Genomic DNA, 24,923 nt, shown 5'->3' on the forward strand with positions numbered 1-24,923 from the left:
CCTCATTATCTGAAACTGTGGCATCATTTAACGCAAGAATGCAACATTCTAACTACAATTATAGATCAGAAAAGTGGAAAAAGCATAATAGGTCAAGATGATTAACAGGACCAGTTGCTTCAGGAACAGTAACAAGACGTGGTGAAACCAGAGTCTGGCTTTGAATGTGAATCTGCTTACTCGACATAACTTGTGCTGTGTATTTCTCTTCTCTCTTTTCACATTCTTCTTCTCCAAGCACACCCTGTCCAGTCCAGTGCTTATTTCAGTGAAAATTATACCAACACATCCAAGAGAAAGCATAGCAGTGCTGAATGGAAGGCTGAGGTCTTGCAATGTTTGCTGAGATCTCATGTGCCTTCAGCCATGACGGCAGTTCAAATTTTAAAGTTTGGTGAGGCTTTATCAGTATACTTCTCCCAAAATGTCTCATTCCAGACTGTATGAATCAGGATTAATCCAGGTTTGAGACTGTGAAGTCAACTTTTGGTTAAATTAAATTCACACACAATGCACACAGAACACATGTAAAACATACAATACAGTAATAAAAACAGGAATAAGATAATTAAAAAAATAAATAGACAACTTCTCTTCACAGATCTTCTTGTAACAGTGCACAGAATCCATGACCCTGCCAGTATTCGATATGATTCAAGAATCCAGTGGTTGTGACCAAAACAGTATTGGCCAGTATTGTTGGGCATTTACGTATTTCGCTTTTTTATGATGTTTATTCTCACTTCCATGATGATGGCTTTCCTTTTCTTTGGTGCACTGCCGCTTGCGAGACACAATTGTTCTTCACCTATTCATTCATGTCTGACTATTCCAATGGAATGTCAACACAATGTTTGCGGTGTACCCTTAGACCTAATTCACAACTCACATAATCGCCTGTCCATAATTGTTCCTCCGGGGACTGCTTGGCTTTGATAGGAAAGCAAAACAATACAGATGACTTTTTTTCCCACAGCATATAAATGATTAGCTATTGTCTCTTTGTAAGTTTCTGTTGAATTGGTTCCCCAATTGAACATTGAGCTACAGTAACCTATTATTTAGTGGAAAACAACATGGATTAAGGTTAACAGGACTGTATATGGTATATTCAAAAGTAGCTCACACAGACAATTAGCTCAGAGAGATACAGTGCATCCGGAAAGTATTCACAGCGCTTCACTTTTTCTACATTTTGTCATGTTACAGCCTCATTCCAAACTGTATTAAATTAATCTCTTACCTCAAAATTCTACACAAAATACTCCATTATGACAATGTGAAAAAGTTTTTTTTTTGACTTCGTCTGGCCACTCTACCATACAGGCCTGATTGGTGGATTGCTGCAGAGATGGTTGTCCTTCTGGAAGGCTCTCCTCTCTCCACAGAGGAACGCTTGAGCTCTGACAGAGTGACCATCGGGGCCTTGGTCACCTCCCTGACTAAGGCCCTTCTTCCCCGATCGCTCAGTTTAGAAGGCCGGCCAGCTCTAGGAAGAGTCCTGGTGGTTCCAAACGTCTTCCATGTACGAATAATGGAGGCCACTGTGCTCATTGGGACCTTCAAAGCAGCAGAAATGTTTCTGTATCCTTCCCCAGATTTGTGCCTCAAGACAATCCTGTCTCGCAGGTCTACAGACAGTTCTTTTGACTTCATGCTTGGTGAACTTGGTCAACTGTGGGACCTTATATAGACAGTTATTATATTTCCAAATCATGTCCAATCAACTGAATTTACTGCAGGTGGACTCCAATTAAGCTGTAGAAAGATCTCAAGGATGATCAGTGGAAAAAAGATGCACCTGAGCTCAATTTTGAGCTTCATGGCATTTGTTTTCTATTTTTAATAAATTCAAAAAAAAGTAAAAAAAAACTTTTTCACATTGTCACAATGGAGTATTTTGTGTAGAATTTTGAGGAATGATTTGGAATGAGGCTGTAACATGACAAAATGTAGAAAAAGTGAAGCGCTGTGAATACTTTCCGGATGCACTGTATATTGATACTGTATTTGCAGACTGTAAATCCCACGTTTTACCATGGTTTGGATGGTCCTGCCACTTATACACCAAAGCGACTTACTTATATGTTAAGATTAAGATTAAGATTAAGATATGCCTTTATTCGTGATGTTTGTTTGACACTGACAGCCACGACAGGGCAGCTAGTATCTGCTATTCCTGTCACTCGTGTACCACTGAAAATTCCCAATGTAAACATCAACTTTTTAAGACAACTGATAAAAAAAATCATAAAAAAGAAAATCATATTAATAAACAATAATAAAAAAACAATAAATAATAAGGTAATAAGCCCAGTCTCCAAATGTGTTTAATCGCTCCCCTTCTGTTGTGCTGAAAAGGAATGATCTTCTCAGTCTCACTTGGTAGAGCAGAGCAGTGATAGTAATCTGCCACTGATATGTCCTTAGAAAACGCTGTGTATTGGATGATGGCTTCTCCATGATGGAAAGGAGCCTCCTTACCCTCTCTAATTAATCTCTTATGCACTTTCCTAAGTCACATTAAGTACCAATTCTGATTCTATGGTCATCATCACACTTTATCACTCAAATCCAGGCCTTCTGTTTTGACAGGTACATAGTTTTTACAATACTGATTGATCAAAGAGGAAAGAACCGAAGCAAGTGACACGGAATAATGACTGAGACGATAGAAAGGAATGATAGATATGGATAAAGAGGACAGCGAGACGAGTGAAAGTTAGGCAAAGTGAAGGCAAAGTTTCACCAAAGTCACACAAGTCACAGAAAAGTATTTGAATGTTAGTTGAATACCCCTGTGTTACTTAATGCACAATATATTAGTCACTATAAATGATAAAAGGAACATGCTGGATGATATTCATTTGATACATAAGCCTTGCAGGAACCTACAGTACTGGAAGGAGTCTATAAGCCACATCCTATTGGAATGTGTCTCAGCTTGTGAGAGAAAAGGGAGGGTGCACACTCAACTCAAATGGGAGGGAAAGAATGTTTTAAGATCATCTCATTTTTTTGGGATGTTATGTTACTCCTTCATTTGGAGCTGGTAGCAACATTTTCCACTCTCTGTTGCTCTGGCACAGCTTTTTCATTATCCACAGCAGCATACTTTCCCATGTGTTTTTTTTTTTTTTTTTTTTTTTTTTTTTTTTGCAACCCACTTGTGACGTGTAAGTGAAGTTCCTGCCCTTGTTTCAGGCAGCACAGTTGAGAGAGAGCGTGAAAGGCTTTGGAGAGGCAGACGTATATTTAACCACCTCAAGCAGAAGGCAAATCGAAGGTTTAAACTGTGAGGAACTGTAGTGTTTTTTTTTTTTATCCTCACTTGCAGGAAAGATTGAGCAGAAGGGAGAAAGACGTGCAGAAAGTGAAAAGCAGACAGAAGACTTTAAGCTGTCTTGCGCCGTCGCCCTCGGGCAACGCTAAATGAGAGGTTGCATTTAAGGGGTCTGCCTGGCACAAGAGGAGGAGCTCCAGCCCAGCACTTCATCCTTCTTCAAGCCACTACAAGACAGGATGAGGTACCAAGGCAGGGTAAGCACCACTACCAAAGATGCCCCTTGTGTTGTTTTTCACTGCTGATGATAACCAGTGCTTCTACACTAAAACACAACGACAACATTTGGGGTTTGGGGGGGATTTCACAAGTGGGTTTCATCCAGCTGTGGTAGCACCAAACCCTGCCAAGGAACAGCGTGGCGGGACTGACCAAATAAGGAAGACTTTCTCGATGGAGTCAGCCCCGGCAGAGTTTAGTCATGAGGCCAAGAGCCAAATCCTTCTGAGAGGTATAGAACAAACCTGCACAATACGAGAGAGCCACACCAAGCAGAGATGCACGCAAAAGCATTTCTTATTTGTGAAGTTTTATTTGAGGCCTATCATTTACTTACCTCGTGATCACAGAGCGATTCAAAACAATATTGTGCTGTGTTGTGTGATGACACAAAATACTTTGGTTGCCCGGAAACCCTTCATGTTTATCAAGCGATGCCCTTCTCCAGTTAGAAAAAAACGAGTTTATTGCCCAAACATTGAGGAATGAGGTCATTGCACAAACAGACTGTTAGCTTGACAGCTGATGCACATCTGCAAAAGCATGAGTGAGTACCTTTAAAGGGGTTCAAGGCGAGGAATGAGTGATTACGTTGGAGTTGTTACAGAGCCAGATTGTTCTTGCCAATGGCTATCTGGCTCTGTGCTGTCTTGTACTGAGGTATGTTTCATCAGGATAGGCATGCCTACCTTCCTATGGGAATGTTTTTATTTCAAATTCAAGACAAAAGTGATAAATAATGTGTGTAGTTTGGCTTAAATATACACACATAACAAAACATGCACAGCTATTACAATGGAGCAACAAAAGATTCCGTCGCGTCCTCTGACCGCTTGCCCCAAAACCGACCCGAACATTCTTTTGTTGTGTTCTTTGGAAAATCTGACAGAGAATCACATCTGTAGGGAGCCCACCTGCAGGAATGAGAGAACAATGCTCCAAGGTGAAGCCACGAGGAGTGGTGACTTTCCTTTGCTCTCACGCCTTGGCTACCTTCCACTGTTGTTCTCTTGTTTTTGCAAGGATTTCCCTGCGAATGCTAGTCAAGGGGAAAGGCCTTTTACCGACGTGGAGCGGCCAAATGAGTCCCATGAGAGACACTTTTGTATTGAAGAGAAATCTTGTGGAAGTCTAGCCCCTTTGTTCCACTCACAATCTTTCATAGCTGTGTAAACACAATCCGCAGGGGTTGCAGATACAGTAGATAATGAGATAATGGAAAAAAGGAGTGTTGAGTGGCAGAAAGGAGGTACAGTCCACACCAGGGGTGTCCAAACTTTTCCCACTGATACTGAAAACTTGAAGGATGCTAGAGCCACTTTGATATTTATATTTATGATATAAAATGCAATGCAGAAGCCAGTGTGTTTGTTGTGTATCAAAGTAAACAGAAAAAAAACAGAAAGGGAATAGTGGGGAAGAAACCATCTTGAATTCAAACCTTCCTTGGCCCCATGGCGGGTCATTTTGCAGTCACACTCAAATTTAAAAAATACATGGACGGTGATTCAGCAAGCATAAGGCTTGCTTTGTTCGGACACTGGATTTCACGCAACAAAATGTTTCAGGGCAAAAACACTGGTCCAATGTTCTAGAACAGGGGTCGGCAACCTTTACTATGAAAAGAGCCATTTTACCCAATGCCCACTGAAGAAAAATAGCCTGGAGCCGCAAAACATATATTATGTTTAAAACAACATTGGAGGGAATTTGGGGGTATCAAAGTAGTTCAGATAAGAAAAGACGAGTTGGAGTACTCTTGCTAGTTTTGGAGATAAACTTACATAAATGTATGTGTAAACTACTGTAAACGTAAAAACAAGTTCCCATGCCGCTGTTTTTAAATTATCTCGAATTTATTTTTTAGATTTGTAGGTAAGTATTACTTGTTTTTCTTCATGTACTGAACTGGATAGCAGTCAGAACTCACTCAGGATGCATTCATGGTCTCAGACAAAGTTGGATTTTTTAAAACTCATTACAAAAGACGTGCATTTTCCCCACTCGGGTGTTAAAAATATTCAAGCATCGCAAAGGGAGCCACAATAAAGAGGCTGAAGAGCCACATGCGGCTCTGGAGCAGCAGGTTGCTGACCCCTGTTCTAGAATAACCCGTACCGTTTACAAAAACAGAGGCAAAATGTTGAAAATAAATTTCACCGGCGCATTTGATCACCAAGGTTTTTTAATGATACCATCTCTCCCTACAATGTAATTGAGGACCCCTGTTTTATTTTGTAAATCAACCCATGCAGATGCCTGCACACAGCTAGGAGACCCAGGTTCGATCCCCCCCTTCAGGCATCTCTCAGTGGAGTTTACATGTTCTCCCCGTGCATGCGTGGGTTTTCTCCGGGTACTCCGGTTTCCTCCCACATGCTAGGTTAATTGGTGACTCCAAATTGTCCATAGGTATGAATGTGAGTGTGAATGGTTGTTTGTCTACATATATGTGCTCTGTGATTGGCTGGCGACCAGTCCAGGGTGTACCCCGCCTCTCGCCAGAAGACAGCTGGGATAGGCTCCAGCACCCCTGTGACCCTCGTGAGGTTAAGTAAGAAAAGTGGATGGATGGATTTTGTCTTCATTCCCATCATAGTATTCGTTTATTCTGGTAATAATGTAACTTTTTACCTAGTCTAATTTTCTAATTTTTCCACAAAAAAATCTAATTTGTAAAAAATTCAATTAAAATTACATTTTTACGGTTTATTCCCGTAACATCAAACCTTTTTTCAATATTTTGACTTAAAAAATACAGCTTTTTTTCATTTTTGCTGTTTTTTTGTCTTGTTAGATTGTACTTTAATAATGTGCTGAGGGCACCTTGTGTCATTATATCATACCTGGATATGTTGAAGGCTACTTTTAGAGTGTTCGTCATCAATAAGGACTGCAAAGTGACGAATGTTTCCCTCTTAGCTGCATGCATGAATGCTGCAGTGGTTGTGTGTGCATGTGATATTTTACACAGAGGCCAGAGAGAATGTCACTGCAGCCCACCAAATTCTACCCATGTGCAGCATTAGGGTTGTCCTCTCATTATGGTTGACATTGACACACACTGTTTTATCGCTGGTGTTATCACATTGTGTATGGTGTACATCATCATCCCTCCCATAGATAAGCATAAGTCCAATGTGTTTATCATTTGGATTCTTTGGATTACGTCATTTAGTACTGGCAAGGCTCTGCAGAACTGTCAAATGTTGTTTACAGATTTTAGTTGAGTAAGTGTTGAGTCGTTTGCAATTTTTGTAAGACTGCTTTGTAACATCATGTAACATAAACATGTAAATAAACGGATCTGTTTGTATTTAGATTTACCAGCGATTTGAAGTCTTCGTCAAATGAAACGAGAGCAGCTCTACAGCGCCCTCCCGTGTCGAAGATTTGTAACTACAACTCTTCTCTCTATAGGAGGTGGACATTGAAGGAAGGGTGCGTTTGGTGATGGAGAGCACCCTAACGGCCCGCGACAGGGTTGGGGTGCAGGACTTTGTGTTGCTGGAGAACCACAACAGCGAGGCAGCCTTTATAGAGAACCTGCGGCGGCGCTTCAGAGAGAACCTCATATATGTAATAAAGCCACGCAGGGGGTCTTCACTCACAGCATTCTCAACATCCACAACATCTGCACTGTGTGATGTCATTGTTTCTGTTTTGTCCCAGACGTACATAGGATCAGTGTTGGTGTCGGTGAACCCGTACAAGGATCTAGAGATTTACTCCAAGCCACAGATGGAACGCTACAGAGGCGTCAGCTTCTATGAAATATCACCTCACATGTGAGTCTTGTGTCAAACACTCACACTAGACATTGATGTCAAGTAGAGTGCCGAAAAATATGGTCCCGCGGGTTTGAGACACCTGTCCTAGGGTGATGCCGCACACTGCAAACTACAAGCACAGAGTGTTCATGCGTGTACATAACTCACTGATGAAATGAGCCATAATATTAATCAGCCATAACAAAAGACAAGGCCTCTTTTTCCAGGCCCATTTTTTAGACAACTCGTGTTTTGTGAAATCAGTGAAATAATAACTGAAAAAATGATATCATATTTTGTAGCTGCTTTGGTAGCAGAGATGAGGATGCTGAGGTTCTCATTGGGAGTGACCAGGATGGATAGGATCAGGAACAAGTACATCAGAGGGGCTTTACATGTTAGAGGCCTTGGAGATGAAGTCAGAGAGGCTAGACCAGGGGTGGGCAAACTACGGCCCGGGGGCCACATCCGGCCCGCCAAGTGTTTGAATACGGCCCGCCGAATCTTTCCAAAGTATTTCATTTCAACCTTTTGATGGTTTTATCAATGTCGTTTTTTGACATGGTCTGTTGTTTACAAAGTGCTCCTGAAAAAAGGGACACAAGCACATAATAATAATAATAATTATTATTATTATTATTATTATTATTATTATTATTAGATTATTAGATTATTATAATTATTATTAGAACTATTATGATTATTATAATTATTATATTAATGCTAATTATTATAGTACCTATATATAATATTGTTATATTTGCATATTTTACATAATAATAATATAATAATTATTATTTTAATTTTATTGTAATTATTATAATATTTTGTTATTTTTAAAATATTTAAATATAAATATAAAATAATAAATAATAATAGCAGATTGCATGACAATTTTACAGATACAATAATACCAGGTGGACTGTTACGTGTAAAATATATAGTCTGCCCCCCCCCACCCCTGTAAATTTTGTCATATCAATGCGGCCCGCGAGTCAAAAAGTTTGCCCACCCCTGGGCTAGACTGAGATGGTTGAACCATATTATATAATATTCATGTCGATGCGGTCATTTGTACCTCTATTTCATACCCCATGTCATGCAACTGTTATGGATCAGAATGCTGACCCGAGTTATTGTGTTGTTTTTGGTTCAGCTATGCGGTGTCAGACAACACTTACCGGGCCATGCGGACGACATGGAGGGATCAGTGTATCTTCATATCGGGTGAGAGTGGCTCTGGGAAAACGGAAGCTTCCAAAAAGATCCTCCTCTACTATGCTGTCACCTGCCCCACTCATGATCACATGACCACGGTCGGAGACCGCCTACTCCAATCCAACCCTATTCTGGAGGTATTTCATGGCACTGTATAGTTAGACAGCATCTGTTTATTCTTAAATTGGTCATCTTGACCTTCTAAGGTTGCCTTTCTTTAACATAAGACTTTTTTGCTTTGCACAGGCATTTGGCAATGCAAAAACACTAAAGAATGACAACTCCAGTCGCTTTGGAAAATATATGGATGTTCAGTTTGACTTCAAGGTACACAGCCTTTTTTTTGTAATTGCACCATCCCATAATACTATCAACATACAGTAAAGTCTCGTTATATCGATATCAGTTATATCGAAGTACTGCTTATTACGATACTATTTTCATTTCCCGGCAAATTTCTAGTCTTTTATGATATAATTAGTTCCGTTAGTACGATACCCGGTTATTATGATAATCCGGTTACTACGATGCCCTTTTCATCTCCCGCCAGCCAATTTGGTCTGCTTATATCGATACAAAAGCAGCTTAAATCAATCTTTGCTTAAGGATTTCAATACCAAAAAAGAACACGGCGAACGGCTGCTTCCAGTCAACTTTATTTTTCACACTTCCACCACCAGAGCGCAGCACACACACCGATTCCCGCACTTCCTGGTTCACAGGTCATGCTCAACCCGCCCCCACATAACTGGCCAAACACATGCCTGCAACAGAAGAACCTATAGTATAGAACAATGTCGAGTGCATTATTGCCCACTTTTAATGCAGTTCGGCGCAGGATCGGATATATCGACAGTCCGGTTATATCGATATTTTTTCAGACTCCTGACAATATCGATATAACGAGACTTTACTGTATATGGTATTTATTTCCATTTAAATTCCTTCCAGGGCGCGCCAGTTGGTGGCCATATTCTCAACTACCTGCTGGAGAAATCTCGTGTAGTCCACCAGAACCACGGAGAAAGAAACTTTCACATCTTCTATCAGCTTCTAGATGGCGGTGACAGTGACCTGCTTCAGATGCTCCACCTTGAGCGAAACCCTCAGAACTACCAATATCTGGTCAAGGTGCGTAGTCTCACTGCACTGCATCTGTTCAAGCTGAGATCACGGGGTGTGATATTGAATCTTCTTGATCAGGGAAGCTGTTCCAAAGTCAGCTCCATTAGTGACAAGAATAATTGGAAAGTTGTGATGAACGCCCTGCTTGTTATTGGCTTCAACGAAGAAGACATGCAGGTTGGTTGAAATCACTGTGCTGCATCTTGTTTTTATCAATTCATCCATTCTTCTCTGGGATTGGACCTTGTTTGACTTTGTCCTTTCTCAGAATTTGTTGAACATCATCGCCAGCGTTCTCCATCTGGGAAACACTCAGTTTGGAGAGGGAGAGGAAGGCGAAACTCACATTACCAATGAGACGCCAATAGCAAATGTCGCAAAGGTCAGCGTTTTCCCACAAGTATTGGTGCGTGTTCAAGTATGAATTGAAATGAACAGATGTTTTCTTGTTTTGCAGCTGCTGGGTGTCAATGCCTCAGCCCTGGGTGAGGCTCTCACTCATAAGAAGCTCACCACCAAAGAGGAGGAGGTAAAGGTCCTATTGTTTTTGGTCGGCGTTAGAGACGTCACTAGGTTTTAAGGACAGGAGATGCACAGGAGGGGTTTGCCAGCCCATATTTAGAGTACCATTAGGCATGGAATCTGGTGGCAACAACTTTTCAACATTTTGATTCCATGTGCTAATACTGTAATACTTCCAAGACTGTGGTGCAAGTTGAGTTTTGGTGATCTTACCCCTAAATTATACCTAAATTAACTCCTAAGTCAGTCATACTTTACAGAGACATAATATACAGTCATTAAACACTGCATGCATGAATTAAAACAAAGCCGTGATACAGTAATCACTTGTTTATTGCAGTTAATTAGTTCCAGACCTGACTGTGATAAGTGAGTGAGTATGTTCGTAGTTAAATATAGTAAAAAAAAAAATGTTTACAACCTTCTACATTGGGTTTTTATCATTATTAGAGCCCTCTAGACATTGAAATAATACCCCTATAGTCACCTTTACACTTGTATTACCAATATAATAGACATAATAAGTGTAAATAAGATAAAGACTTATGTGTTAGCTTATATGTTAGCACTGGATAGTGTACTTTTTTTTTTGCTTCTGGTTCAATAAAGAGTTATGAGTGAGCTCACAGGAAGCTTGTCAACCCATCGAAAATGGCAGGAGGTCATTTCTTAATGTAACAGTCAGACTCACCTTGTTATCTTACAAAGATCGCTAAACTCATCACACCACAACTTAACACTCAAAATGTAGTTAAGAAATATACAATATAAGTTCCAATACGAGTTAACAAAAAAAAAAAATTATGTCAAGACTTCCTTGACATAGGTGGACAGAGGCATCGCCTCAGAAGCCATCCAGGCATCCATTTTCTATGCCGCTGGTCCTCCAATGAAAGGCGGGCGAAAGGCGGGGTACACCCTGGACTGGTCGCCAGCCAATCACAGGGCACATATAGTCAAACAACCATTCACACTCACATTCATACCGATGGACAATTTGGAGTCGCCAATTAACCTAGCATGTTTTTGGAATGTGGGAGGAAACCGGAGTACCCGGAGAAAACCCACGCATGCACGGGGAGAACATGCAAACTCCACTCAGAGATGGTCGAGGGTGGAATTGAACCCTGGTCTCCTAGCTGTGAGGTCTGCGCGTGCCGCCCTCCAATGAACATATTATTTACAAAATATTAACATAATATTAGCATATTAGCATAATCAACATATTATGATTTTTTTAATCTTACAGTATTATTTGATTTGTGCATCCTGAAGAATATTTTAGGGAGGTTTAATCCCCACCAAAATTGGCCTAGTAACACCAGTTAGATTTTCTATCCTACGTTCAATGCAGGTGATCATCCCGCTGAACTTTGAGCAGGCAGTGGCAGCCCGAGACGCCTTGGCCAAAGCCGTCTATGGCCGCACTTTCACTTGGTTGGTGGAGAAGATCAACCAATCGCTTGCTCTGAAGGTGCAGATGTTGCTCCTGTAACAAGACAACGACTGCCGTGACAATTTCATGATGCCCATTGTTGCCTATATTGTTACGTAGGACGACATGGACCATAGCAATAAAGCCTTCCCAGTCATAGGGCTTCTAGACATCTACGGCTTTGAGGTCCTACAGAACAACAGGTCTAATGACACCGATTTCTCGTTTATTCTGCTCCCCAGTGCAGGTTGGTCACCTTTTCTCTTTTACAGCTTTGAGCAGTTCTGCATCAACTACTGCAGTGAGAAGCTCCAGCAGCTCTTTATTGAGCTCACCCTCAGATCTGAGCAAGAGGAATACACAACAGAGGGAATAGCAGTGAGTGCATTGCCTGATCTATCCAACGTTTGACTCATATTTGCTAACATAAAACTCTTTCAGTGGGAGATGGTGCAATATTTTGACAACAAGATCATTTGCGACCTGATTGAGGAGAAGCACAAGGGCATCATCTCCATTCTGGTGTGTGTCTAATATCCCTATCTCATTGTTGTTTTCCCGTTGTGATTGTTATCAGTTCAGTAGCATGCTGGTCTTGCAGGACGAGGAGTGCATGAGACCTGGAGAGACAAGCGATGCCTCATTTTTGGAGAAACTGGAGGACACATTCGGCAGCCATCCCCATTTTGTCACGTATGATTGAACAATATCAAAATACAGTAAAGTCTCGTTATGTCGATATTCTCGGGAGTCTGAAAAATACTGATATAACCGGACTATCCATATATCCGATCCTGCGCCGAACTGCATTAAAAGTGGGCGGATCTTTCATATGGCATGTAATTTTCTCCTTGAGTTCATGGATTGCGTATCTAGCATGCTTTTGTACTACAATAAATTTTGTACTACAGTAAATAAAAATAAACTTACGCTGTAGTGATTACCGGTTACCGGGACATAATTCACCCCGGAACTATCGATAGGGAAGGTGTTGCCACCCGGAGGGGTAGGCGCGAGGGACGGGTGTTTTCCGCTGTGTGTGCTGCACTCTGGTGGTGGAAGTGTGAAAAATAAAGTTGACTGGAAGCAGCCGTTCGCCGTGTTCTTTTTTGGTATTGAAATCCTTAAGCAAAGATTGATTTAAGCTGCTTTTGTATCGATATAAGCAGACCAAATTGGCTGGCGGGAGATGAAAAGGGCATCGTAGTAACCGGATTATCATAATAACCGTGTATCGTACTAACAGAGCTAATTATATCATAAAAGACTAGAAATTTGCCGGGAAATGAAAATAGTATCGTAATAAGTAGTAATTCGTTTTAACCGATATCGATATAACCAGACTTTACTGTACTGCTATATAATACCGTCCCTTATAGGCGTGGACTGCTCTATGTTTGTGTATTTTATGTGTTCCTTGCAGCCATAAGCTGGCAAATGGGAAAACTCGGAAGGTAATGAGTAGAGAGGAGTTCAGGCTGCTGCACTATGCTGGGGAAGTCAACTACAACGTCAACGGTGAGCATTCATTCACTCATCAAGTCAATTTATGTTTACAGTACATGCACTATTTATACTATTTTATCCGGGTACTCCGGTTTTCCGCCCACATTCCAAAAACATGCTAGGTTAATTGGCGACTCCAAATTGTCCATAGGTATGAATGTGAGTGTGAATGGTTGTTTGTTTATATGTGCCCTGTGATTGGCTGGCGACCAGTCCAGGGTGTACCCCGCCTCTCGCCCGAAGACAATTGGGATAGGCTCCAGCACCTCCCGTGACCCTTGTGAGGATAAGCGGTAGAAAATGAATGAATGAATGAATAAATTTGAGTTTAGTTTTATTCTCGTAAAATTACCACTTTTTTCTCATAACATCAAACCATTATTCTCCTAATATTTTGACTTAAAAAATACAGCTTTTTTTCAATTTTTGCAGTTTTTTTGTCTTGTTAGATTGTACTTTAATAATGTGCTGAAGGCACATTGTGTCATTATATGTCAGAGAAAATAGAAAGTAGAAAATGAGTGAATAAATGAATGAATATTGCAACCTTGCCATAAAAAACTCCATTCATGTCCTCTTTAGGTTTCCTGGACAAGAACAACGACTCTATGAACAGGAACCTAAAAGAGGTAAAGACAATTTGAAGTGGTTAGAAAGAGGACTTCCCACTGTGTTGACATGGTTGAATGATTTTGGTGTGTTCAGGTCATGTGTCAGTCAGGCAACCCGATCATAAGTCACTGCTTCTCAAGAGAGGAAGTTACGGACCAAAAACGCCCACAGATGGTATCGGCGTCTCTCACTTTCCTCTCGTTCTCTCTCATGCAATATATATTTTTTTTTTTGCATGTGGGATGATTTTGAAAACGAAACTTGGTATACATCATGACATCATGACATCATGACATCATTAACGTAAGCATTGTTGTTTTTGTGGTTTCTCCAGGCTGCCACGCACTTTAAAAACAGCCTGTTGAAACTTCTGGAGATCCTCATGACCAAAGAGCCATCCTATGTGCGCTGTGTTAAACCTAATGATGCCAAGCAGCCAGGTGAAGTTACACTCCATACGTGTAGCCTATTCCACTGAGTAACACTGCCTTCTGCCTGTATGAGAAGCATACAAAACAAAATAAAGTTATTCCTGATCAATTCGGTTGGAATTAAAGTTATAATAATATGGGGATAAAAGTTCAAATATTATGCTCTAGAACAGGGGTGGGCAAACATTTGACTCGCGCTTTGTAAACAACAGACCATGTCAAAAAACGAAATTGATAAAACCATCAAAAGGTTGGCTCAGGCCATGATGTCAGGTTGTATGTTGAGTTTAAATGAAATACTTTGGAAAGATTGGGCGGGCCGTATTCAAACACTTGGCGGGCCGGATGTGGCCCCCGGGCCGTAGTTTGCTCACCCCTGCTCTAGTCTATGAAAACTGAAAACTATTATGATTTCCACCTGCAGGTCACTTTGATGAAGTGCTAGTCAGGCATCAGGTGAGGTATTTGGGCCTGATGGAGAACCTACGAGTCAGAAGAGCTGGCTTTGCCTACAGGCGCAGCTTTGAAGCTTTTCTGCAAAGGTGACTCACTCATCAGAGTGGCGGCTCATCTGGAATATTCTTAGCTCTTCCTTGTGTCGTCATGTTTATGTGGTTAACACCTTCAGGTACAAGCCTCTGTGTCCTGAGACGTGGCCCAAATGGGATGGCAGACTTGAAGATGGCGTGGCCACACTGGTCAACCACCTGGGCTACCAACCAGAGGAGTACAAACTGGGCAGGTAATGCCTACATTTTATTCAATCATTCATTTTCTATACCGCTTATCCCAGGGGTGGGCAAACTACGGCCCGGGGGCCACATCCGGCCCGCCAAATGTTTGAATACGGCCCGCCCAATCTTTCCAAAGTATTTCATTTAAACTCAACATACAACCTGGCATCATGGCCTGAGCCAACCTTTTGATGGTTTTATCAATTTTGTTTTTTGACATGGTCTGTTGTTTACAAAGTGCTCCTGAAAAAAGGGACACAAGCATATAATAATAATAATAATTATTATTATTATTAGATTATTATTATAATTATTATTAGATTATTATGATTATTATAATTATTATATTAATGCTAATTATTATATTAATTATATATAATATTATTGTTATATTTGCATATTTTACATAATAATAATATAATAATTATTATTTTAATTTTATTGTAATTATTATAATATTTTATTATTTTTTAAATATTTAAATATAAATATAAAATAATAAATAATAATAGCAGATTGCATGACAATTTTACAGATACAATAATACCAGGTGGACTGTTACGTGTAAAATATATAGTCTGCCCCCCCCCCCCCCCCCCCCCCGTAAATTTTGTCATATCAAAATTTGGCCCGCGAGTCAAAAAGTTTGCCCACCCCTGGCTTATCCTCACGTGGGTCGCAGGCCTATCCCAGCGGGGTACACCCTGGACTGGTCGCCAGCCAATCACAGGGCACATATAGACAAACAACCATTCACACTCACATTCATACCTATGGACAATTTGGAGTCACCAATTAACCGAGCATGTTTTTGGAATGTGGGAGGAAACCGGAGTACCCGGAGAAAACCCACGCATGCACGGGGAGAACATGCAAACTCCACACAGAGATGGCCGAGGGTGGAATCAAACTCGGGTCTCCTAGCCGTGTGGCCTGCGTGCTAACCAAATTTTTGCTTTGTTTTTTTGTTTGCTCTTTCTGTAATTGTAGATTGCACATAACAAAAAACACACCATATACGTTGCTGACTCGCTGTCGGTGCATTTGTCAGACAACTAAATAACCCACCATGGGGCCAAAGAAAGTTGCTAGTAGCAGGAGTTTGATAAAGAAGGGATAAACACTATTGAATCAAAACTTGTTGATGTAAGAACTTCTGTGATTGTGATTATTACCAAGAAAACCTTGGAAGTTTCTCCATATCAGCTCTTACGTTGAACTCTTTTGAGCTATTTTTGCTGTCATCATTATATATGTCAAAACAATTGTATCTTTGGCTGTTCCAGGGATTAAAATGGATCAATAAACTGAAGAAACAATAATTTTTTGGTATCTGGGACGGTTTAATTGGATTTATGTTTTTTTGTGGGAGAAATTGCTTCCAGTTTCTTATGTTTTGGTTTTGGTCGGACATTTTGGAGCAAATTAATAACAAAAACAGACATGCCACTGTACTTTGCTCTTTTCTGCAGGTCCAAAATATTCATCCGTTTGCCCAAAACACTTTTCCTGACCGAAGACGCACTCCAAGCCAAAAAGCCAGAGATAGGTGTGTGACACCATGACGCGCAAATTCAAAAATATCATCACATTCCATTTTTATAGTCTCATTCCCCCCTAAATTGATGTTCTTTGTCCCCAGCTTTGACGCTGCAGACATCATGGAGAGGCTACAGGGAGAGAGCCAAATACAAACGAATCAGACACGCAAGTCAGTGCAACACATTACACCAGTACTCATACAGTGGTATGAGTACCACTGGTGGTACACAGGCTCCGTGGTTCTCAGGAACACGAGAAAAATCCCGATATTGTTGATGTCTTCGTTGTAATAAATACACATATTTAATGTCATGTGTTTGTACAGTCATAGTGATTCAGTCTGCATGGCGAGGGATGAAAGGACGCCGCCGTGCAAAGAGACGTCGACGGGCTGCTGACTTGATTCGCAGGTGCCAAACTGTCTTTATTTTTTTTTCAATCACACTCACCAGCCGCCAGAATAGGTCCACATAAGTATTATACAGTAAAGTCTTGTTATATCCATATTCTCGGGAGTCGGAAAAAAATACCGATATAACCGGACTATCCATATATCCATATATCCGATCCTGCGCCGAACTGCATTAAAAGTGGGCGGATCTTTGATATGGCATGTAATTTTCTCCTTGAGTTCATGGATTGCGTATCTAGCATGCTTTTGTAGTACAATGCATTTTGTACTACAGTAAATAAAAATAAACTTACGCTGTAGTGATTACCGGTTACCGGGACATAATTCACCCCGGAACTATCGATAGGGAAGGTGTTGCCACCCGGAGGGGTAGGCGCGAGGGACGGGTGTTTTCCGCTGTGTGTGCTGCACTCTGGTGGTGGAAGTGTGAAAAATAAAGTTGACTGGAAGCAGCCGTTCGCCGTCTTCTTTTTTGGTATTGAAATCCTTAAGCAAAGATTGATTTAAGCTGCTTTTGTATCGATATAAGCAGACCAAATTGGCTGGCGGGAGATGAAAAGGGCATCGTAGTAACCGGATTATCATAATAACCGTGTATCGTACTAACGGAGCTAATTATATCATAAAAGACTAGAAATTTGCCGGGAAATGAAAATAGTATCGTAATAAGTAGTAATTCGTTTTAACCGATATCGATATAACGAGACTTTACTGTATGTGGTTCATTTATCCTGGGGCTTGTTTGTCCATCAGGTTCATAAAAGGCTTTATCTACCGTCATGAGGACTACTGCCCAGAGAATGAATACTTCCTGGATCATGTACGCTACTCCTTCCTCATGAAGCTCAGCAAAAATCTACCCACAAGTGTTTTGGACAAAAGCTGGCTGGCATCTCCTCCCTCTCTTACTGAGGTAGAATCACTGATTCTCAACTTTTTCCATACTTTAAAATGAATTGATGCAAATTGATGCTTTGATATTTTCTAAACCAACACACTGCATCTCAGCTTTGCAAAGTACGGTGGTGTGAAAGTGTTTGCTCTCTTCCTGATTTCCTATTCTTTTGCATGTTTGTCACACACAGTATCAGTGCGCATCCTGTTTTGTTTGTGTACATTAAGTACACGTATGATAGTTACAGTATGTTATGCAATTCAGGAGAACACAAATTGTGTTTTTACAGTATTCTGTAACATGGAAGTTTTTTTTACGCCATAAAAGGCATGTCTCTACCTTGACACCTCCAACTTTCATGAGAAACATTATTTTACTTGTACTAAAAAACATACAATGTAAAGAGTTTGTAATGAGATGATTTTTGTCACTGTCACCTTCATGGTGCAGTCAAATATGAGCACTGCTTTTAATAACATTTTTATTAATTTAATTAATAATAATTATTTTGTATTGTATGTTGAGAATGGCTTCTGTGTTGTAATTATTTTATTAGCATAGCACATTAAAGCACCTTACATTCTTTTACAACAACGCCATTGAAGAAGTTAAAGGTGACTTCAAATTTATTTCAGCCAAAAGGCGCTAAATCCGAAAAAAAATAATTAAAAAATATATATAAAATACATGGTGTGTGCAGGATTTTTATAGCATGCATTTGTATGACCTATATTGATAGCTCTTTCATTTGCAATATAGACTTGATGACCAAATAGATTGATATGTGCGTAGTTAAAAATCATTGATTTTCTCAAAATCAGTCAAAATGGATTTAGCGCCTTTTGGTTGCAAGCTCTTCATATGTGCCCTGTGATTGGCTGGCGACCAGTCCAGGATGTACGCCGCCTCTTGCCCAAAGACAACTGGGATAGGCTCCAGCATGCACCCCAGTGAGAATAAGCGGTATAGCAAATGGACGGATGATCTGAAACATTTAAGTGTTACAAACATGCAAAATAAAAGAAATTGGGATGGGGGCAAACATTTTTTCCCACCATTGTTTATGATTAGAATGTGACCTATTGTCTATAATAACCATTAAACCTTGAGAATAATCAATAGAAATGTAGACTGCATATTTTTTTTGTCACTTGCAGGCGTCAGAGCACCTGCGAAAACTGAACATGCGAAACATGGTCCAGAAGTATTGCAACAGGATCCAGTCTGAATGGAAAAATCAGGTTTGTGCGACAAATTGAAATAATGTATGATCTCCTTGAAGAGGAGTAGTGCTGATTCAGCATTCTGTGATATCTGTCTCTCCGCTAGATGACGCAAAAGGTTGTTGCCAGTGAGCTCTTCAAGGATCAGAAGGACAACTACCCTCAGAGCGTTGGCAGGCTGTTTTTGGACACCAGGATCGGTGCTTGTTTCTACCCTGCCAAATGACCTCACAACAAATATACAGTAAACTGACTTTTCTGTTGCTTTTCATAGAACGGGAGCAGATCAATCTCAAAGTTCTCCAGACTCTGGACAGTGACAAAGTGCTGGTGAGCCTTCTCTTACGAGGCTTCAGGATGTGCGGCACCGTACTATATATCTGTTTGTGCTCCTCAGTATGGCGTCCCCGTCACAAAGTATGACCGAAGGGGTTTCAAGCCTCGACCTCGGCAGCTCCTTCTCTCCAACACCTTTGCTGTGCTGGTGGACAGGACCAAGATCAAGCAGAGGATTGACTACGCGGCTCTCGGAGGTTATAATTATCATCATCATAGTTTGAACATGAGTAGCTAGTATATACAGTACTGTTGTTATTTGTTATATCTGTTAAATTCTGTTGAGGTGGTGGTCGAGTGGTTAGCGTGCAGACTTCACAGCTAGGAGACCCAGGAGTTTGCATTTTCCCCCCGTGCATGCGTGGGTTTTCTCCGGGTACTCCGGTTTCCTCCCACATTCCAAAAACATGCTAGGTTAATTGGTGACTCCAAATTGTCCATAGGTATGAATGTGAGTGTGAATGGTTGTTTGTCTATATGTGCCCTGTGATTGGCTGGCGATCAGTCCAGCAAGGATATGCTCCAGCACCCCAAACCAGTGGATGTACACAAACCAAGGCAAAATTTTGGTCAAAATTTTCAACATTAACTGACAGACATGTTAACTGGGGCGTACACCAACTGTACTGTACACTTGTGTGACTAACGATGTTGTCATTCCAACCGGAAGGTATCTCTGTGAGCTCCCTCAGCGATGGGATGGTTGTTCTGCACATGCCCCCTGAAGACAAGAAGCAAAAGGTCGAGCAATCAAGATGTGTTTATCGATGTGTAAAAATGGCCTCACCCTCAATCTACCTGCATCTCCCCTCAGGGTGACGTCCTGCTGCACTGCAACCATGTGATAGAGCTAGTCACAAAACTAGCCCTGATAGCCCGCATGTTAAACTATATCAACATCAAACCTGGAAGGTGAGGCTCTCTTTGATTGCTGCACCGACGGTCCACAATCAGTGTTCTAAAAGAGCCTTCATTGTATTAGTATTAGGTATGCGGGGGCTCGAGGCCATGAGGGAATTATAGATTTCATCAGAGGCTCCGAGCTGAAGGTGGCCAAGGGTAAACGAGGACATCTGCTAGTGGTGAGTCAGGAGATGCTCTCATAGAGAGAAGAATCGGAATGATTATGGAATATCAAAACATCCGACTTACTGCATTCAATTTGATTTTGTCCCACAGACCGTTCCTCGGATCAACAACACATGAAGAACCACACACTTTTTGCTTACTGGAGGGTTAAGCACCCCTGATACCACAAGCGCACAGTTTATATTCAAAAAACCCCAATACAATCATACCATATTTCCTCATATAGTGATCATATAGAGCTTACCACACGTCTATATAAGTGTAAGGCCTATTTAATATATTAATATTAATTTAATATTATTGGAAAAGCATTGCCGGCTGCATGGCGGAGGAGTGTTTAGCGTGCAGGCCACACAGCTAGGTGACCTGAGTTTGATCCCACATTCCAAAAACATGCTAGGTTAATTGGCGACTCCAAATTGTCCATAGGTATGAATGTGAGTGTGAATGGTTGTTTGTCTATATGTGCCCTGTGATTGGCTGGCGACCAGTACAGGGTGTACCCCGCCTCTCGCTCGAAGACAGCTGGGATAGGCTCCAGCATGTCTGTGACCCTCGTGATAATAAGCCGTATAGAAAATGGATGAATGAATGAATGAATCGTAAAGCAATATCATAATACAGTAAAGTCTCGTTATATCGATATTCTCGGGAGTCGGAAAAAATACCGATATAACCGGACTATCCATATATCTGATCCTGCGCCGAACTGCATTAAAAGTGGGCGGATCTTTGATATGGCATGTAATTTTCTCCTTGAGTTCATGGATTGCGTATCTAGCATGCTTTTGTACTACAATACATTTTGTACTACAGTAAATAAAAATAAACTTACGCTGTAGTGATTACCGGTTACCGGGACATAATTCACCCCGGAACTATCGATAGGGAAGGTGTTGCCACCCGGAGGGGTAGGCGCGAGGGACGGGTGTTTTCCGCTGTGTGTGCTGCACTCTGGTGGTGGAAGTGTGAAAAATAAAGTTGACTGGAAGCAGCCGTTCGCCGTGTTCTTTTTTGGTATTGAAATCCTTAAGCAAAGATTGATTTAAGCTGCTTTTGTATCGATATAAGCAGACCAAATTGGCTGGCGGGAGATGAAAAGGGCATCGTAGTAACCGGATTATCATAATAACCGTGTATCGTACTAACGGAGCTAATTATATCATAAAAGACTAGAAATTTGCCGGGAAATGAAATAATATCGTAATAAGTAGTAATTCGTTTTAACCGATATCGATATAACGAGACTTTACTGTATATAGTATTCTGTATTGCATGATGTTATCATCATTTAAAGGACACTCCTGAGTAGCGTTTGTCCTGCATGGAATAAATCTCATCTGAATGTCACTCTCTAACTTTCTCCACTCGCTCTCCAGCAACAAGCCTTCTCTTCTTGTCAGCAGATGTCACAATAATGAGTACGTACCTGTCAGTTACAGAGAAACGACTGTATTATGTCCACACGAACACAAAAACATATATTTCCCCCACTGTGGTGTTAAAAAATGTCCATGCAAAGCCACGTAAAAATATTCATCTGGCTGCACATGCACATTTCGGCCATTCAGAAGCCTGTAAACGCTTCCACGTAGTGAGATGTGGGGTGTGCAGTGAAGTGTACATTATCTTTCTCAGCACACACTAATATGGAGTCCAGGAAACATCATGAATGTATTTTTTATTATTGCAGTGCGTGTTATACGGTGCATGTCATCACACATCTCCCACTATACACAATGAAACCTAATTTTCTGTTGTTAAGTTTTGAAAGTATGAGATAATGTCGCACATTACTCATGATGTAAACTAAAACATTCAGTTTCACCCATCCGTACACAAATACTAAAGCTGGGGTTTTACAAAAGCTCAGTTTCGTGGCTGACTATGGCCCATTATGAGTCGAAAAATATTGAAATACAAGTCATATGTAGTATTCTGGTCAGTCATGTTACATTGATGAAACATTACCTTACACTACATTACCTTAACAGTGCATGGAATCAGCCATGGCATGTCCAACATGATGGAGTGAACAAAAGGCTCTCTTCCCATTCGCTGTGGAAGTGGTATTATTTTCTTTTCTGTAGCTGGCAAAGTCAGGCCTTCATATACTGTAAGTAGATCATGTCAGATTGGAGGTGGGTTTGCTGGTGTAAATTATTGTGGAAAATCAGAATTGTTCCCTTTTTTGATAATGTAAATGTAGACAGGTATGGAATACATTAAGTGGAATACATTACATTTGTTGAAGTGTACAATTAATTGAGGCCACTATTTGAGGAAATATGCATGAATTGTTTGGAAGAATACATGAAGTCCTCGCATGTTTCTACATTTTATTGACATCCTTATACAAACACATGCTTACTCTATAAATATTAAATATGTAAAACACTGTACGTCTCTGTAAGAGAAATAAAAACAACATTGAAATAAATAAGTCAAATAAATAGCAAATATATTATTCTTTGGAAAGTCCAGTAGATTAAGAGCTTGGCTGACAAAAACAGGATGTTGTCATTTGTTGTGTTGTGGGATTTTAGCACAAATTTACAGTCAGAGGCAAGGCAGAAACTGTGGGAAAAACCCAGAAAAGCCCTTTCACTTCACTTCACAACACCGAAAGCTCATCTTTTTGCTCAATGTTTCTATGTTTTAGAAGGAGGAAGTCACGGGCCAGCCTGGTGAGGTAAAGGTCCAGATCCCGCAGAATGATGTAACCTTCCACTCGGCTTTCCCACACCGTTTTAGAGTTACTTGCTCGGCTGGAAGGCGTCCAAGCGGTGGGGAAAGTTAGTTTCCTGCCCTTTAAGTGGCTCATCTAGACATTCAAGCAAAATGTCAACATTTCATATGATAACAAAAATAAAAATGTGTGTGAGCATACCTGATTACTGACTTGACTCATCAGGTCCCTCACATCCAGTTCAATGTGTTTGATGCTCTGAGATAAAGTGCTGTGCACCATCCTCTTCTCTATTTCCTCCTTCTCCAGACCTTTCCTCTTCCACTCCAGCATATTCTTGTAGCTTTGCAAGTCTGACAGAGCGGTATGTAGTCGTTCCCAATCCTGGACGCACAACAAAGTGTAACCAAGAAGTGGAATAAAGGTAATTTTAATTAAATAAATGACGATAACAGTCACTGACGGTAAGCTGGAGCCAGCTGTCGAAGTCTGTAGAAAGCACTGGAAGGTCCTTTAAATGACCACCTCTGTGTTCAAAGTGCTTGTTTCCTAACTGCTGCTCCTTCTGGTGAGAAAATCAGAATATTTGAGTCCACAGTTTAGCTGAGCATGCAGGCCATCTTTTGGAATTGTTCATCACTTACATATTTATTTAGCAGCTGCTGGACACGGCTGCGGGTGGACCTTGCCAGGAGAAAGGAGTCGTCGTATTTTGCCTTGAGGATGCCATGAGGTGGAGCTGAGAGCTCGGCACGCTTCAGGATGCAGCAAAGAATGACGAGAGCACAACACCAAAGAGTCATCTGCAGATAGACGAGGTATAAACTCAGTTTGGGTCAACAGAGTTTTTGCATGTACACATTGTTAGGTTGATATCCTCGGTCCTTTGAACCAGAAGGATGCAGGTTCAAAAACTGAACAAAAAAACAGCTTGACATGTGCAATATGTATTATATACCAGCACATCATAACCCATGTCAACCAATAGCAATATAGGCAGTAGCTTTTCCCTTAACTAATGCTGTGTTATGAACACATTATGCACTTTTCTACAGAATGCATTTCACAAATAAACACTGTTTTTGTAAGTACAGTAAAGTCTCATTATATCGATATCGGTTAAAACGAATTACTACTTATTACGATACTATTTTCATTTCCCGGCAAATTTCTAGTCTTTTATGATATAATTAGCTCCGTTAGTACGATACCTGGTTATTATGATAATCCGGTTACTACGATGCCCTTTTCATCTCCCGCCAGCCAATTTGGTCTGCTTATATCGATACAAAAGCAGCTTAAATCAATCTTTGCTTAAGGATTTCAATACCAAAAAAGAACACGGCGAACGGCTGCTTCCAGTCAAATTTATTTTTCACACTTCCACCACCAGAGTGCAGCACACACAGCGGAAAACACCCGTCCCTCGCGCCTACCCCTCCGGGTGGCAACACCTTCCCTATCGATAGTTCCGGGGTGAATTATGTCCCGGTAACCGGTAATCACTACAGCGTAAGTTTATTTTTATTTACTGTAGTACAAAATTTATTGTAGTACAAAAGCATGCTAGATACGCAATCCATGAACTCAAGGAGAAAATTACATGCCATATCAAAGATCCGCCCACTTTTAATGCAGTTCGGCGCAGGATCGGATATATGGATAGTCCGGTTATATCGGTATTTTTTCCGACTCCCGAGAATATTGATATAACGAGACTTTACTGTACTGCAATATGCAATACAAGTTAGAGAACAAGCCACCCTTCCTAAAGTGTGATATTAGATCAGAAGTAGTGAAGGAAGTCGCCTCTTGCATAACC

General features: G+C 40.8%; 2 protein-coding genes across 3 annotated transcripts; one reads left to right on the forward strand and one right to left on the reverse strand.

Moving 5' to 3' along the window:
• Positions 1-3,136: 3,136 nt before the first annotated feature.
• LOC131138617 (unconventional myosin-Ic-like) lies at positions 3,137-23,956 on the forward strand. 2 transcript variants are annotated; one of them, XM_078787535.1, is made up of 32 exons: positions 3,137-3,540; positions 6,983-7,141; positions 7,235-7,350; positions 8,489-8,687; positions 8,797-8,877; positions 9,502-9,681; positions 9,754-9,852; positions 9,944-10,057; positions 10,133-10,204; positions 11,552-11,671; positions 11,753-11,835; positions 11,905-12,010; positions 12,074-12,154; positions 12,234-12,325; positions 13,056-13,150; positions 13,721-13,767; positions 13,844-13,924; positions 14,085-14,190; positions 14,606-14,723; positions 14,810-14,923; positions 16,388-16,464; positions 16,558-16,626; positions 16,783-16,867; positions 17,623-17,782; positions 18,922-19,005; positions 19,094-19,187; positions 19,262-19,317; positions 19,385-19,520; positions 19,994-20,064; positions 20,138-20,235; positions 20,306-20,405; positions 20,503-23,956. In XM_078787535.1, exons 1-32 carry the CDS (start codon positions 3,523-3,525, stop codon positions 20,527-20,529), a joined length of 3,138 nt encoding a protein of 1,045 aa, XP_078643661.1. In that variant the 5' UTR covers positions 3,137-3,522; the 3' UTR covers positions 20,530-23,956. The 2 variants fall into 2 exon arrangements, with proteins under 2 accessions (XP_078643661.1, XP_078643660.1); XM_078787534.1 differs by having other exon boundaries at positions 9,502-9,852.
• On the reverse strand, positions 22,877-23,644 carry LOC144894536 (uncharacterized). Its single transcript, XM_078787536.1, is given in 1 exon segment — positions 22,877-23,644. A coding segment is annotated over 1 exon segment (408 nt). The 5' UTR covers positions 23,435-23,644; the 3' UTR covers positions 22,877-23,026.
• Positions 23,957-24,923: the final 967 nt, after the last annotated feature.

This window comes from Doryrhamphus excisus, linkage group LG21 (assembly GCF_037039965.1).
Source record: "Doryrhamphus excisus strain RoL-2023G ecotype Guam linkage group LG21, RoL_Dexc_Guam_v1.1, whole genome shotgun sequence".
In the NCBI taxonomy this organism is placed as follows: domain Eukaryota; kingdom Metazoa; phylum Chordata; class Actinopteri; order Syngnathiformes; family Syngnathidae; genus Doryrhamphus; species Doryrhamphus excisus.